This window comes from Staurois parvus, unplaced genomic scaffold (assembly GCF_062004578.1).
Source record: "Staurois parvus isolate SC_StPar_1 unplaced genomic scaffold, SC_StPar_1.0 ptg000136l, whole genome shotgun sequence".
NCBI classification, from domain to species: Eukaryota; Metazoa; Chordata; class Amphibia; order Anura; family Ranidae; genus Staurois; species Staurois parvus.
Window position 1 is genome coordinate 342,098 of NW_028317932.1, and position 17,717 is coordinate 359,814.

Sequence of the window (17,717 nt, forward strand, 5' to 3'; positions counted from 1 at the left end):
AAAATATTCTTTATTGTACGTCACAGGACAAAGGGAAGGCTGTTCATGACTATGTGGGATGTCGCAAAGCAATAAAAAAAATCTGAGGGGTGGGTGACACCATAATAACCACCACCATCAATCCCAAAAGGTCCTAATCAGCCATACATGACAAGTTGCGGCCAAAGGCTGAATCTTCCACAGCTCTTTCATCCACCTGGTAAAACTTTGTGACTGTATGAACCAAAGACCACGTAGCGGCCTTGCAAACCTGAGCCATTGACGACTGATGGCGGATAGCCCAAGATGCCCCCACACTCCTGATAGAGTTCGCCCTCACCTGAAAAGGTGGCACCTTAATCATTCAAGCCTATGGTTTGAAGGATAACTGGCAGATCCAATGAGATGTAGTTGACCTATATGCCGCCTGCCCTTCCTGGGCCCTTCTGCCAGCACAAACCAAAATTCCTACCTGTGCAGCCAAACTCAAGTAAATCCTGACCACCTCAACTACACTCAGAGTATGCAGCAATCCTTCCCCTGCTGACTGTGGACAAGGAAAAAAGAAAGGCAAGATTCAAGTGAAAACTAGAAACCACTCCTGGCAAGAAGATGGAGAAGGATGCAACTTCACCTTATTATGCAAGACCAAGAACAGCTCTTTACAGGAAAGAGCCGCCAGTCCTGACAATCTTCCTGCTGAAGTGACAGTAATCAAAGAAGCCATCTTCCGAGTCAAAGGATTAGGTTTCTTCAATTGGTTCAAAAGGTGGCTTCTGCAACGACAGCCAAGACCAAGTTCAAGTCCCAAGGACACAAGGGCGGCCTGACAGATGGGACCGTCCGCGTTACACCCTGCACAAAGTACGAGTGAGAACAACGGTCACTGGGGAAAAATTGGATAGAGCCGAAATCCAAACCCACAACAGTAAAATCAGTCTGTATATGCAGTAAAGTATGCTAGTTATACTCACTGTGGAATCTAAGGGGTTAATCCTCTGCATTGTGTAATGCTGTTTGACCCCGACTTCTCTGATCCTCCCCTTATTCCAGTGTCCCCCTCTTATCTCCTGATAAGACTTACCATGTGAAGTCACTTTGCACATGCTAAGTTTGGTGTGTTTTGCTAGAGAGGTTTTTTTCTTGGGAGAGTGCATGTGATCAGCACAGGGCCAATAAGTACTGTCTGGACAGAGGTCAGGGGTTCTGCATTCACCTAGAGCAAAAAGAAACTCCTTCTACAAGCTTTAACCAGTGCTCTGCTGAATACAGAGCAGTCTTGTGACTTTTATCAAACTGCTGATGAGAAATGGTATTTAGCAGTTAATATTCACTAAAATAATTGCATTTACATGTTCTGTGTACTGAGGGAGACCAGATATAGTGAATGCAGGGTCTTGTGCTTAGTGACACTTAATGGTACTTAAGGTCAATTCCATTCCCACTCTGGATTAGAAGGACAAAAACATTTCAACCACACATTTCCGCGAGTGTCACTCCCTGGCTCCACACCAGGCAAATAAGATTTCAAGGTCCTGTAATTGAAGCTCCCTGAAGCCTTCTTCCTGGCGCTCATGAGTGCAGAGAAAACAGGACCGGAAGTGTCCAAGGAGCATCCCCTGCACTACACACTATGTCAAAGAACCAAGCCCTCCTGGGCTAGGCCAAGCTACCACTATTATCAGTGTTACCTCCCGGATCCTGCGCAAAAGACACGGCTATAGTTGAATTGGGGGAAGGCAAAGATTAGGGGGAACTGCTCCCTAAGGTGTTACCAGTGCATCTACCCCTATTGCCAGTGGGACCCCCATCCAGGACACAACCTAGCTAACATGTTGTAGAGCCTGGAAGTCATAAATCACATCCAGCATTCCCCAGCACTGTCAGATTGCTGAGAACGTCTAGCGATGCAGGATCACTCTCCTGGTATCAGCTGCTGACCTCTGGGGGGACTACAAAAATCGCACCAGTTTTCTATACCTGGAATATGCACTGCTTGCAGAGATGGCACAAGCTGTTCTGCTCCAGACAGAATGTGGTTCACCTTTTACCAAACCACACAACTCCTGGTGTCACCCTGGTGGTGGATATATGCCACTGCTGTGGCACTGTTGGACCGAACATTGACCACAAACCTGTGCAATTGGTTTGTCCAATAATCCAGAGCAAGGCGTACTGCCCAAAGTTCCAAGATATTGATGGGCAGTAGTCTCTCTTGTGGAGACCAAGTCACCTGAACTGTAGCCACCTCCAAACCAGCACCCCAACCAGAGAGACTGGCATTGGTGGTTTCTATCTTCCATATCACTGGAACGAAATTCACCCCTTCGCCAGATTCCGAACAAAACAACCACCAATTTGGACTCTGCAATACTGCGAAGACAAAGCTCTCCAGCAATCCAATACTTGGTCCTTCATGATCCAGACAGAATGTTCCTCTACAAAAGACCTGGAGTGGAACTGCACGTAGGAAACCGCTTCAAACAGATACCATTTCCTCATGCTTCTTATATCTTCTCACCTTTTTCTTCTTATATTTTGCTTTAAAAACTTGGAAACGACTGCTCCCTGAGCAAAGGAACATTAACCTCCCTGGCGGTATTCCCGAGTGTAGCTCGGGGTAACATTTCAGTACCAAAAGCGGTAACCCCGAGCTACACTCGGGAATACCATGCGGCACTGCTCTGGCATGTGTTCTTCACTTACCTTACCCTGCGCTCCCACGATGTGTCCCCTGCAGCGTCCCCGGCCATCTCCTCCGGCCGATGCCGGCATCCGGCTTCTGTGTCCTGTCCCTGTGACGTCGGGACGTACGGGCGCCACCGCCGGCGGCGGCGGGAAATTTAAAAATTTTAAAAAAATGTCATTTTTTTTTTTTTTCATTTTACACAGTAAAACATTGCTGTTTCAACCTATTTCACATACATATTGTCCCTAGTGCTTTGTCCTGTGCCCTGCCTGCATTTTGTCTGTTCTTTCTGCCTGGAAACTGAGAAATGTCCATGGCGTCCAAAAAGTGTCCCTTTAGGTCAAAAGCGGTTTAGATCAGCTAGAGAACAGCGATAGTAAATCAGAACCACTTACAGAATTGAGTGATAATGATTCGTGGGGGAAATTCGTCATCAGAAACTGAAAACGATTTTGCGACTGAGCTCAGCAATGTGCGAACTTGGCGCTCTATTTCACATTTCAGTGTTTTTGGTTTGATTATATTATTGAATTAAATTTTTTATTATTTTTATATTATTTTTATGATTATTTATTAAATTATAATTTATGATTTTGTGTTTCAAATTTTATCATACCCGGGATGTTTACTAGACTCTTGTTCGGACAGATTTCAGTGAGTTTTTCCTAAAAATTACAGCCTACAATAAAAAAAATACATATTTCCATGCAAAAAAATGGTACCGCTTTCAGCACCAAAAATCTGAAATAATCATACCGCCAGGGAGGTTAAGGTATTCTGCGATTTACAATCCCGTGTCCTCAGCAAGCCCAGAACTGGGGCTAGGAGCTTTGTGAACACTCGGGGGGCTGTGGTCAGCCCAAAGGGCAGTGCCCCAAAACAAAAAATAGTGACTTTACTGCAAATCACAGAAACCTTTGATGAGCCTGAAAAAATGGGCACATGAAGATGTGTGTCATTGAGGACTAAGGACACCCGAAAACTCTCTTGCAGAGAAGCCACCACTGATCGGACCAATTCCATACGAAACAGAAGGACGTCTAGACTTGCATCTAGTGCCTTGAGATCCAAGTTAGACCTCATGTACCCATTTGGTTTTGGGCCTGCAAACCTGTTGAGTATCTTGAATCACGTCAGAGACTGCCCTAGCAACCTCTGCCCAAGATCTTCACAAAACACAGCCATCTCAGACTCTGAAAGGGAAAAGCTTACAGCACCTGGTATTCCCAGGCAGTCTCCCTCCAAGTACTAACCATGGTCGACCCTGTTTAGCTTCCAAGTTTAGACGAGTTCAGGCGCATTCAGGGTGATGCAGCCACAGTCCATTGCAGCTCCACCACCAAAAATAGCTGAAATGCCTGGACCTGAGGGCAGTGTGCCTGCCTCTCTGCTGCCTCCCCCTTTGGGGGCCCTTTAAGTCAATATTGTAACAACTATATTGCCACCCTACTATGTAGTCCCACAGGGATGCAGGTCCATAGTCATGACGGTCTTCAGCTCTGTAATCATGCAGGCAAGCAAGCAAGCAAGCATGCAGGTACACAGGTATGTAGTCAGGTAGGTACATTAGGTATGCAGTTATGCAGTTTAGTTTATGCAGTATAAGTATACAGGTACTCAGCTATGCAAGTATGCAAATTATACAAGTACATAGTTAATGCAAGTATGCACGTACATATGCAGTTTACGCATTTAAGTATGCACTTTATGTATTTAGGTATGCACACATGTATGCAGTTTATGCATTTACGTACGCATGTACATATCCAGTTTATGCATTTCAGTATGCAGTTTATGCAAATATACAGTTCAAATAATTACGCAGGTATGCATGCAATAATGTAATACAATGATACAACTGCCCAGCTTTCTAGACACGTATTGTTTCATAAAAGAACAGTGTCAAAATTAACTGCACTTGGCCCCATACTAGTTTTGCAGGAAATGTCAAGCACATATGCATCAAACTCAACCTGAATGCAGTCTCTCGGCCGCTTCAGTGCACCCTAAATGTAAGCTCCTGCAGGCCAAACTAAAGCTACTCTGGAGACCCAACTCCTTTAAGTGCACGGATACCCATGCAGGAGTATATCAGAAACAATAATCCAAGCCGCCTGAGATTATGCAGGCTAATGCAGTGTATAACCATGTCCTGTCTGGTCATGCAGCTCCCCCACAGGTAATACTCACACATCATCATCCAGCCATAGACTGCCCCATGTCCCTGCTATCTCTTAGGAGCCTCACTAACCCATCTGCCAACATGTGAGTTCAAACATAAGCCAAAATGGCCACCCCTATACTTCCTGCCTCCACTGCACAAGAGTAGGCCAGAGAGTGGTACTGTGCTCCCTAGTGGCTGGAGACTAAAATTGCAGCCCAATACTGCTTCAGAGACACAGAGAATGGCCACAGACCAAACAGCACACTGCCCCCAGTGGTCACTGGGAGAATGGCCAGTCAGATTTTCAAAGAAACACTGCAAACAAAACTTCCCATTCCTGCCGCAGGACTTTGAATCATAACATGAGTCCAACGTTCACCCATCACGGCAGGCTTTGTCATAAAAGACCTTCACGGACTCTATCCCCCTTATGTCCGCGGTCCACCTCCTTGGACCTGTATAGCACCTTGATGGAAAGAACCTTGGTCAGAACAAACACTGCACATGGTTCCATTACACAGGGTCCAGCGCCGCAAAACTGCACTTCAGGCAAACCTTGAGGATTCTTCTCTCCTTTCCAAAGAGGCTCAGGTACCATCCATTTTGGCTAACAGCTTTTCGCATGGATCCAACTGAAGTCCTTGATTCTCAGCAGAACAGTTCCAGAGCTCCAAGTATTCTCTAACACCACGTGCAGCACATCAGTGACCACCTTACAGACACTGGCAAAAAAACTGAAGTACTTCCTGTGTAGGAGGGGTTATATGGGGAGGACTTCCTGTTTAATTGATCTGCCAGTGTCCATTCACCTATAGGTGGCATATAACCCACATAGTCATGAATAACCTACTGTGTGTCCCATGATGTAAAGTACGATAAAGAAATATTCAACTTAAAAGTGGTTTGTACTTTTCAATAAAAAGTATAACCCTTTAACTGATGGGCAGCCCACAAAAACAAAGGTCTTCCACCTTTAGTTTACACCTATCATCTCTGTTTTTTCCCTCCCTGTTTAGTTCTGAGGAAGGGCGAGATGGCTCCATTTCAGATATCCATTGGAATTAACTGATTACCCCATTGGCAGTGAATTTAACGGTCATTTCTTTTCCCCATACTTACACAATGTGTGATTAGATACAATGTAATTCTGCTCAGCAGGTCTGTCCTTACTTTTTCAGCTACAGAATAAAACTTTGTAGGCCTAGCCAAAGAAATGTTTTTATTTACTGCAATCCCAAATATAAACAATTAGCAATTTCCAGTATTTGCATTCTGATACCCATCCACAAGAAATTTCACCCAGTATGATCGTGCCAAGAGTTTACTTGCAGAGTCATACAATAGAGAGGTTTTTAATATCAGGGCTTTAAAAATGTCTCAAAAAGTCAAAAGCCAGGACTCAGAGAATCATTACATTAAAAGGGGGGACTTCAAAGCTTTTAGAAACCATCTATTCACAAAAATGCACCAGAAATCCAGACAATTAAAAAAAAAAAATATATATATATATATATATATATATCATAAAGTTTGGTACTTACTCGGAATGAAATTTCCAGGTTTTCTCCACCCCAGATGTCCATGCCACTGTCATACTGGCCCAGCCTATTAAAGTATTCTCTGTCCATTGCAAAGAGACCTCCAGCCATTGTGGGAGACCTGGAAGTCCAACAATTCTAAGTTAGTTTTTATAACAGATGACCATATCTGGATCTTTTGTATCACACAAGGTTTGTCTATTGACCAGAAGCTTGGGTGGGCAGACTAAACTTGCTGTACATGAGAGGTTATTTGCCAATATAACATGAATATCAACACAGGATGCCATAGATGTGCATATTGTCATTTATTTAACAACAGTAGTGCTGGTCTCTTGTTACATATCACAATACAAGAGCTGAAATTCATACTCTGTGCATTCACAACCAAATGGGAAAGGTCCAGGCCATGATAATCTGTTGATAGATCATGGCCTGGACTTTAAGATCTAAGGCAGGGGTGAGCAACAGATGAATCAGGCTCCACCTGTCTATTAAGCCATATAATGGGTACATTGAAACTGGGTTGTGCTGTCTGTACCCTCTCACTGATAGGAGTCGTGACTGCAGTGTCACTTCTCCTGTCAGATAGTGACCCAGAGGGGCAAGCTGGCACTGGGAAGAAGGCGACAACCAGGGGGAGGGAGAGGTTGCTCTCTCCTTTTTCAAAAAGGACATTGTGATTGGTGAGAAAGAGGGAAAGAAAAAGTCTCAATTTTCTTATTGACGTCTTTGTGGGTATGTTGTGTTGCTATTGCATCTGCTTCATGGTGAACTAAAAAGTGAAATAGTTGGTGGGAAGGAAGATGCATTAGGGCTGTGTGTAGGATGGCAGGAGGTGGAGTGAGGTGATCATTAGTTCAGTTCTACTTACTCTACTACCCTTAAAAAGAAAAAAGTATGCTCCACCCTGGTGATCTTTGGTCTCTTCCATGTTGCTCAATCTCTACCTCTCCAGGCTTGCCTGCCCGATTTAAGGTGTCTGAAAGAAACTTTAATTGTCCATTGAAACTAATTTCAGTTAGCATAGGGCACTGGAAACAAGAAAGGAAGAATATGATTGGTTGCTATAGGCAACAACAATTCCATGCTTTTGACCACGTGGTCATCTTCTCACAAGTTTGTCTCTCTTTGGCTGTAAAAGAGATCACATGCCTTAGATAATAGCTTACTAATGGGGAACAATCAGATTAAAGCCGATATTGGACTGGATTTACACTACTACTGCACTGAATGCCTTTAAAATGTCATTATGAGAGCATCGTCTCCTAGATTGTAAGCTCTAAACGAGCAGGACCCTCCGTTTCCTCTTGTACCAAATTGTATTGTAACTGTAATGTCTACCTTCATTTTGTAAAGCGCTGCGCAAACTGCTGGCACTTTATAAATCCTGTATAATAATAATCAGTGCATGAGAAGGAACCACCCACAACCGTAGAAGAGGAAGGACCAATGGTATCACTGGTCTGGTTAGAAGACCCTTTACATGCTGGGTTTATCTGTTTTTTTCTCCTACAGGTGATGAGGTCCTTAACACAGAAATTAAGTCAAATACAAAAATCAAATAACTACCAAAAGCTGTAAAATATTATCTTTAGTAAAACTGAATACACATACTAAATTGACCCCAATTTTCCTCCTGTATTCTAGCATTTTCCACCCCACATGCCGAATCCGGTGCCATCTTTAGCCCTGAGGGTCATCCTTCCTGGATGCCTCACTAGGCACACTTACAGCACCATGTCTGTCCCTCAGTTGCCATGGGTATGCTATTGAATGAGATGCACATCATTAGCAGCTTTCATACATCTTTAAAGTCACATTAAGTCCCGTGGTGCCGATACTTATTTATTATGAGTTTATTTAAACTAGGTCTATAGTCAAATGGGAAGAAAAGGCATTGCATGAGCAGGAGAATGAGTCTTCACATTCCAGCATCTCTCTGTTCCAGGAACACTCCATGGCTGTGATTGCAGGGTCCACTAAATCATTTACAAGCTTGCTGAATGTGAGCTTTGATACAGCTCCAAGTTGAAAAGGAGTGTCAAGTACCTGAGAGGGTATTTAAAGTGTACACAGTTTAAGATTAGTGAAAAGTCATTTTCCTATAGTGTCTTGGGTATAGATTGACATCTAAATCCCCATGGAAGAACAACCTATACACAATATTAATAAGGCAAACATTTTACATTAAAATACAAATAGAGTGCTAGACAAACAACAGATGATGGTATGCTAGTCCTGGGAAATCGTTTTAGCTCAGCCCAGCTCTGGAAAGTTAAAATTACTTCCATATTGCAGCTCTCTATATTTACAGCTATACAGACATGCGGCCAACACAACCACAAAACATTTTCCAAAATCCCATCCAGCTAATAGAAGCTAATAGTATCCTGTTATTTGGTCAAATGAATCGTTTGGATTCCTGGCAGACGGAAAGAGCCAGGTCATGTATTCATATTACAGCAGGAGCTGGCTTGGACACCACTATGAGAGGAGCTGGCAGAGCTGAAATCCAGCCTTGTCCAATCTAGGACACAAAGTACAAGAGCAGCTATGACCAGAATCCCGGAATGAAGGGGTGTATTCTGGTGGTTACTACATGAAAATAAATCCACAGTTCAACCAACTTATCATTGTTTATGTGTGTGTAATCCCCCTTTTAGAAATTTCAGGAATGTGGTAGCCGGAAAAGATTGTGCTCTCATTCGTAAGACAGATGTAAGGAATAGAGGCTGGGTACTTTGTACATGATCCACCTTAGTCCTGCTAAAGGCATCAGCCATTCTATTCATGTGTTAATGAAGACGATTTATATTAATGTGAACCTGTCTTCACTTTATAGATTATATCAATCTGTAGGCATACTTTAAAAGTCAGCACATTTTGTTCACGTATACCAGGGATCTCCAAACTGCGCCCAGAATATGGCCCTTTGCTTGCCTTAATCTGGTCCTCAGGGCACTATTCCTCCCACTAACACCAATGGTGGGACACTATTTCTTTCACCGACACCACCAGACATGGGGAATCAATTCTCCCATTGACAACAATTATGAAGCACTATTCCTCCAACTGATACCAATGCTGGGACACTATTTCTTCCACTGACACCAGAGATGGGGATATAATTCTCCCTCTGACACCAATGATGGTGCACTAGCCCTCCCACTAATACCAAAGATGGGGCATTATCCCTTCCACTTACACCAATGATATACTTTTTTTTTCACTACCGCTGACCACCAAGCATATGGCATTGTTTACTCCCACTGACGACAGGGCGTTTTCTCCTCTCACTGGGCACAGTCCGGTCCCCTTAAAAATTGAAGGGCAGTAAACCGGCCTCTTTGCTTTGAATTTTTAGAGACCCCTGACATATGCTAAAGAGCATCCCAAAAAGCCCCAAATGGGAAAGGGGGGGGGGGGGTTTACTATATTACATACATCTTGGCCATCCCTTCCTACACCTCACATTGGATCAGCCAGGCCACCTATCATGGGGATGAACCAAGTGAGGGTTAGGAGGCACAGCAGGAAGTACTAGAGTGCATTTTCTGAACTCACTATTTCATATGAGATAGGTAAGCTTTTAGCACACACTGCAAATGATGAAAAAACACACATGCAAAAGGTTCACTATAAGGAGCAGCCTAAAAAAAATCCAACCCAGTCCCAAAAAAAAAAACAAAAAAAAAAAAAAACACCTACACACTTTTGATCTGTCAAAGTCAGACATTTCAGTTTTTTGTTTACTTTACATTATGAAGACGACATTGGAAGAGGGCGACACCACTAATAGCCTTTGCAATGTGATTACAACTGGGAATTGTAGAAAAGACAGCTCACCACTAGAGTATTTAAAAGGCATACACAAAGCCAGCATATGGTTCACGCTGCCAACAACCAGGCACAAAAAAAAACCATCAAATGGCCAAAAAAACAAGCCAAAAAAGAAAACAGAAGTTGGCAGGGAATTTAACTGGCTGTTGAAACTCAAAACTGATATATTGATTGTGACTAGATTATTCAAAGTGTAATGTCAGTCAAATTCTAACTAAGGCTATACCTACTCCCACTCCCATCCTATGTCTATTCTATTTACCCTGTGAAAGAAAAGAGGTCTACGCTTACCTATTCTGAAGCCGTTCCGGTCTGGTCACATGAGTCCTAGCACCAGCTTCGGTGTAAAGGAGGGACACCCAACAACGGATACCCTATAGCAAGTCTATGGTTGACATCATCGCACAGGCTCTGCAGTCATTGACACTGCCTCTCCTCCACACTGAAGCTGGCGCTGGGCCCCCGATCACCAGACCGAAGCTGCTTCAAAATAGGCAAGCATAGACATCTGTTCTTTCACAGGGTAGACAGAATAGCCTAAGAATTGGGATGGGAAAAGGTTTAGTCAGTAAATTTGAGTGAAATTACACTTTAAATCTCTTCATTTTATACAAAATCTAATTTCACGAGAGATGTAGCATTTCATTTTGCAACAATTCATCAAATAAAGATCCATCACCTGAAAGGAGCAGTGAATCCATCTGGTCCTCCTAATTCTGACAGAGGTACGGGATCCCACTTAAAATGAAGACCCCAGTTAAATCCCCCTCGTACAACAGGGGAGGAACTGTACATCAGTGTGTCGGCACTAATAATGTCAATGACTGGACACACCACAGCCTTAGAATTTTCCTTGATTGGTGCCAGCAATGGTTGTAGCCACATCTCATTTACTTCACAATGGCTATCCAGGAATACAAGCACATCACCTGCAAACACAAGAATTGAGGTCAAATTTCTGTAAAAAAAAAAAAGACGAACTAAGCTAATATTAAAATTTGATTGCTCCAAACAGATTCTCACCTTTTTATATGACATTATCTTAAAGGCCTTGTTCACACTGGTGTATCTAGGCATACGTCAGTGTGAAAGGGCAGTCTTCACCCGCATGAGATGCACAGGTGTTCTGTGCATCCTCATGCATGCAGTCCCCTTCATGTCTAATGGGATGCAGCGGCTGCACAGACAGCTGCTGGTTCCAATGTGATAGCCGTGCAGGTGCATGTACCCAAACGCAGGTGGTGTGCATTCAGGGACAGTCACCCACACCTGTACGTCTGTCAAACTTGGAGCACTGTCTATGTCCATGCAGCCAGTGTCCCAATAGACATGAATGACAAATATTGTCAGTCCCCTCTCCTGCTGCCACCCATTCATTCTTATTGGCAAGTGCAGCAAATCATCAGTGTTTAGCCATTGGGAATATATGAGCGTAGGAGAGCGCAAGAAGGTTCTGACATATCCCAGAAGTGTTAGTTTTGCCTGTTCAGATTAGGTCTGTAGAGAGGGCACCTAGAGGTGCCTGAATTTTAAAGAGGTATTAAACCCAAACCCAAAAATGTAATATATTGCAGATTACCAATCCTTAAAGAGTATGTAAACCCAACATTTTATATTCCTGATATGTGCCTGCTGTGCCATACACTTGGTATCAAAAAGTATCCTGTTCTCCTTGTATTGCTTCCTTTGTGTGAAATACTTGGTGTTCCTGCCAGTCCCTCTGCTTTGCTATTAAAACCGACCACAGTAAGCAGGAGAACACACCGTGGTCAGTTTTCTAGCTATGCTGGGAACTCTACATGCTCTCCTCCAATGATCAGAATTGTCCTGACACGTGCCCCCCCTGCACAGCTATTCACTGGGAGGATCGGCGTGCTGCCATGTCTCCTCCCTTAGCTCTTATGCAGCTGAGAACAGAGGGTGTGTAACTGCTTATACAAAAAGGTTTAAAAAATGTATTTAGAATGTTTTTTATATTTATACACAAATGTTTTGCCTTTCATTTCTATTTTTAATTTAATGGGTTGTTTTATAAGGTGAGGGTTTACAATCACATGTGATGGCTGCATTTTTTGTTTTTCTTTTTAAGGCTCTCTTTCCCCTTTTTTCACCTGGTGATCTGGCCAGTAACACACCTGTATTAGAGTGCCTAAATCCTGGATGAAGGAGCAAAGGGGCACCTTTCGACAGCAATATTGTTAATCTGGGGGAAGGGGAGTGTTAGACGTACTAGCAAACTTATAAACACTAACAAATTGAAGCCAAATGCCAGCTCATGCTGCAGTTAGAGTTCTGTCTGATTTCTGAGCAATGCGGTCCGGTTTAGGTGAGAAATACAGGCTCACTGACTTCTATGGCAACCACTTCTGAATCACACATGTCATGAGTTTGTGAACACAATTTCAGGGCTGCTTTCTCTCCTGATTCTGCTGTAAACATGACCTGATCTAAACCTGACCTGAACAACTATTGCGGCAATTAGCTGTGAAAACGGAGCTTCAATTCGCACCGCACATGTGTGAATCCACACTAACACAAGCAGTTACAGCAACAGTTTTTTTTTACTTTTAGGATAGAGGTTTTACATTAATTAAAAGCTGATGTTGTACCCCTATCAGTGGTAAATGGTTTATCTCAACACTCTTAACGGATATATTTGCAGGAGAGCTTGTTCTGGTAAGACTTGCTGGCCAGATCACCAGGTTAAAATAAAAGAAAGAAAGCCTAAAAAGAAAACTAATACAGACATCACATCTAAGAACTGATAAGCTGCAATAAAATAAAGGTTTACTTTTGGGCTTCATACCACTTTAGGCTACAACTTTTTTTTCTAGAATCAGTCAAAAAAGTGGCCACACCTGTAGAGTGAGACGCTCCGACCATCCTTCCACGAATCAGCCCTTCCCTCTGTCTGTTTCTCACCAACTTCACTTTATTTGGAAGGCTCTCCTGAATATAGTCATCAAGCTGCATCTTCAAGTCATCTGAAAGAATACAAATCCCTTAGAACTGAACATTTCTTATGAACTTTGAAGGATTTTTTAATCATCTACATCACAGCATATCAGTTTGTCTCAGCCCATGTATTCCTTTGCAAAAACTGAATACCAAGGGTTCCTTTGGAGTTGTAGTTTGAGGAGGGGTTTAGTAAAATCACAGCTGAGCTATGTTTTTTATCACCCTCCTGGCCCCATTAAGCAGCAAGGGCAGTGGACGGGGGTGTTACGTGCCGCATCAAAAATGTCCCCCCTTTATCCCCCTTTCATGGTCGATGGGCAGTACGGCCAACGGACACTACTAATTCAACCTAATAGGGATGTATGTGGTAGGGGTGCGGCATGGCAGCATTTATGATGTTAAAACCTCCTCCTCATTGCCTGTCAAATGCCTCTTAAAAAGCAATTCAACTATGGATTGTTTTTCAGAAGCACGACAATGTCGCTGCACATGTAAACCCAGCCTTACAGTAATCTGGAATGACACAGTTTGGTAAAGAATACCTAAGAAAAAAAAAAACTCTTTCCTCACAACAATTATCCTGTGAACTGATATCTCATTTGGCTCTAGGCTGAAAAGTAGCACCACCCACTATCCTACTGAATTTCCAGTATATTCTTTAAAAATTCCAGCGAAGAATGAGAGACCACATTTTCAGGCATTCAGTAAGCTGAAATCTTGAGGTGGAGAGAGGGGGGGTTGCTAGGTTTTTAACAAGCTGACAGAGGATCAAACCTATGGAGTCCTCCAAAAACTTTTCTTTCAGCTTGGGTGGTCTCAGGCTGCAAACCCACAAGTATTTTTATATCTACTAACTGGCATGGCAGGAATGTGGCAGCATACTGCATTATATATGAAGCACATCTTGTATTCACAAGACACTAAAGAGAGCCAAACAACCAGCTTTTTATTTTTTTCCCTTTTACCAAGCGACAAAGTTCCCCATAAATACAGGTGTGCCTCACAAAGAATCTTATACACGGCCATCTCCATGCTTCATCTGTCATGCACGGAAAAAAAAAGGAAGCATTTAAAAAAACGGCCAACAGTGGGATGCTGTAAAATATGTGTAAACCCTAACTGAGTTAAATTTAATTTGCTAAAGAACTATTGATCAAATATATATTTTTTAATAAACAAAAATACAAATTTAAACTTTATTCATCCTTTGTGGCATATAAACAATGATGATCCCCTGTAGCCTCTTAGCAGCCACTCTCTGTCTACATGCATTCATCTCTAATAACTGCTGCATGTACAGTTATTAGAGATGAATGCATGAGGTCCATATATATTTGGACACAGGCACAATTTTAGTTTTTTTCAGGTATTGTAAGGCTTCAAAAACAAAACAAATCCATCAGAGAGATAGCAGCAACATTAGGAGTGGCCAAATCAACAGTTTGGTACATTCCGAGGAAAGAAGAATGCACTGGTGAGCTCAACAACATAAAGAGGCATGGACGTCCAAGGAAGACAACAGTGGGGGATGATTGCAGGATCCTCTTTTTGGTAAACAAAAACCCATTCACAACATCCAGACAAGTGAAGGACACTCTCCAGGAGGTGGGCGTATCATTGCAAAGTCTATAATCAAGAAAAGACTTCACGAGAGCAAATACAGAGGGTTCACCACAAGGTGCAAACCATTCATAAGCCTGAAGAACAGAAAAGCCAGATTACACTTTGCCAAAAAAAAAAAACCTAAAAAAGCCAGACCAGTTGTGGAAAAGCATTCTTTAGACGGATTAAAGTGAGATTAATCTGTAACAGAATGACGGGAAGAAAAAGTGTGAAGAAGGCTTGGAACATCTTATGATCCAAAGCACACGTCATCTGTATAATAAGGTGGAGGCAGTGTGATGGCATGGGCATGCATGCCTTCCAGTGGCACTGGGTCATTGGGGTTTATTGATGATGTGACAGAAGACAGTGTGATGATCGTGACATCAGACCCCAGCCCTTCACACCAAACTCGTGACCGAAGGACTAGCCAATCTAAAAACCGCGATGTCACATGCGTAACAATGCCACGCCCAGCTGCGCCCTGCACACAGATTTTCCAGTTAATGGACCACAGTCTGTGTACCGGCAGCCTGGGAGCAATTGTTACCGGGTCAGGTTAATTACGCAATTAACCCTTCACACTGCCACCACCTCCTTCTGGACAGAGAAAGAAGAAACTCGGTAATAGCAATAACACTAGGATGGTTGAAATAATTGTCTGTATACCACTGTCACCGTAGGCAGGTTATACAGAGAGTTAAGCACACACAGTAGCGCTCTTCAGCGGCAGGAATTCATAATTTGCATTAAAGAGCTTTAGAAACAGTTCAACACTTTCAGAAAGCAAGATTACTAAAAAGGTCAAAAGGGTGCGATAAAAATATTTACAGAAAAAAGATGTCATATATATATATATATATATATAGCACAGCAAAGAGAAAACAGAAAGGAGTTTAAAGGGTTAAAGTACTTGCCAATCAGCCGTGGTTTAAGCAGTTTCAAGTCTTATGAGCTCAAAAAGGATTTCTTGTCTCGCACTGTCAGTTTCGATGTTAAACGGGAGGCTCTTCTTTCTCTTTCACACACTCCAAGCATAACAGACTTTTTCTAGGATCTCAGCAGGGGTGTCTCCTTACAATCAGAGAACCAATTGCCTTATATGGGGATGGGTGTTCGGTGGAGACCTAAGTTATAACCAGAAACTCTCATAGCTTATATTTTGGCCCATAGCTTTTCCTAGGTACATGTAACATTCCACCCACGGGTAGATTAATATGCAGAATTGTCTGCTGAAGATCTACATCTGAAATATAACATACCTGCTGGGATAATTAAGGAGATTTTATTTTCTGTTCTCCTGTTGATCTCAGCTAGGGAAGGTAATATACCAAACTCTTTGTCTCAACGTGACCAATCTGAAGATATGCCTGTGTTTTGTGTAAGTCCCTCATATTCCAAGATATGAAATCATAGGGGGAAATGGATTTTGAATGTGGTGTCTAGTTTATTACTTCTCTGGAATGTCTTTGAACTCAGTGAAGGGCTTGGTTTATGCTTTTACGATATCCCAGATTGCACAGTTTCTTAGAGAGGCATCCAGCTAGTGAGGTTTTATAGCCAGGACGCCCTCCCACTGAGTTTGGTGCCTGTGATCTCTGCAAACACACACCGACCACGTCACTCAACAGAGAGGGAGGGGGGGGATGAGCAAAGAGGGGGAGAGAGATCTACAAGATGGAGGGTAGGAGCAAAATGATTGAACCACGTCCATCTCTGTGGGTACAATTGCTACAGACAGAAGCAGCCGGATGAATTCTGCAGTGTTCAGAGATATACTGTCAGCCCAGATTCAGCCAAATGCAGCAAAGTTGATTGGACGGCGCTTCACAGTACAGATGGACAATGAGCCAAAACACACTGCAAAACCAACCCAGGAGCTTTTGAAGGGAAAGAAGTGGAATATTCTGCAATGGCCGAGTCAATCACCCACAAAGAACAAATGAAGACAGCTGCAGTTAGAGCCTGGCAAAGCATCAGAAAGGAGGAAACCCAGTCTTTGGTAATGTCCATGGGTTCCAGACTTCAGGCAGTCATTGCAAGTAAAAGGATTCTCAACAAAACATTAAAAATTAACATTTTGTGATTATATTCATTTGTCCAATTACATTTGAGCCCCCAAAAATGGAGGGACTGTGTATAAAAATGGTTGCAGTTCCTTGAATTAAAGCTGAAAGTCTGCACTACAAATTCATTTGGATTGTTTTGTTTTAACTTATTCTGGTGCCAAAGCCAAAGACAGAGCCAAAAGTATGAAAACTGTGCCTGTGTCCAAATATATATGGACCTAACTGTAATTTCTCAGTGTGGGTTTCCTAATGGTGAGAACAGTGGAACTAGCCTGTGCAATGCTGTATCTGACCCAGTGACAACAGAGAAAAGCAACTGGGAGACAAAGAGTGTGCTGTCACCCTATAACAGGAAATGTCAATGAAAGGATCTTCATGGCAGAGTTACCAAGTATTACTTTAATAAAAGCTGCAGATTAAAACATAGTGAACATTACTTTTGAAATTATATTAATGTACTAAAGCTTATGTAAGATATTACCAAATATATCAGTGGGCTGCAACGCAAACCACCATAATGCACCATCACAGTAAATAGAAACAGTGACATTACCAAAAACTGGATGCCCCTCCAAAATTGATGAAAGGACAAGAAGAAAACTGGTCTGGGAGGCTGCCAAGAGTTCTACAGTAAAATGAAAGGAGCTGCAGGAATATCTGGCAAGTACTGGCTGTGTGGTACATGTGACAACAATATCCCGTATTCTTCATTTGTCTGGGCTATGAGGCAGAGTGGCAAGACAGAAGCCTTTTCTTATGAAGAGAAGCATCCAAGCCTGGCTAAATTTTGCAAAAACACATCTGAAGTCTCTCAAACTCATGTGAGAAAATGTGTTATGGTCTGATAAAACCAAGGTTGAACTTTTTGGTAATAA

At 42.6% G+C, this 17,717-nt stretch overlaps 1 protein-coding gene across 1 annotated transcript in view; it reads right to left on the reverse strand.

Moving 5' to 3' along the window:
* GALNT11 (polypeptide N-acetylgalactosaminyltransferase 11) overlaps positions 1 to 17,717 on the reverse strand; it is a 57,985-nt gene that overhangs the window by 16,954 nt on the left and 23,314 nt on the right. The window contains exons 5-7 of the mRNA XM_089673112.1: positions 13,072 to 13,197; positions 10,893 to 11,142; positions 6,374 to 6,491 (exon numbers count right to left, since the gene is read on the reverse strand). Coding sequence (XP_089529238.1) covers positions 6,374 to 6,491; positions 10,893 to 11,142; positions 13,072 to 13,197 — 494 coding nt within the window. The remainder of the gene's footprint in view (positions 1 to 6,373; positions 6,492 to 10,892; positions 11,143 to 13,071; positions 13,198 to 17,717) is intronic.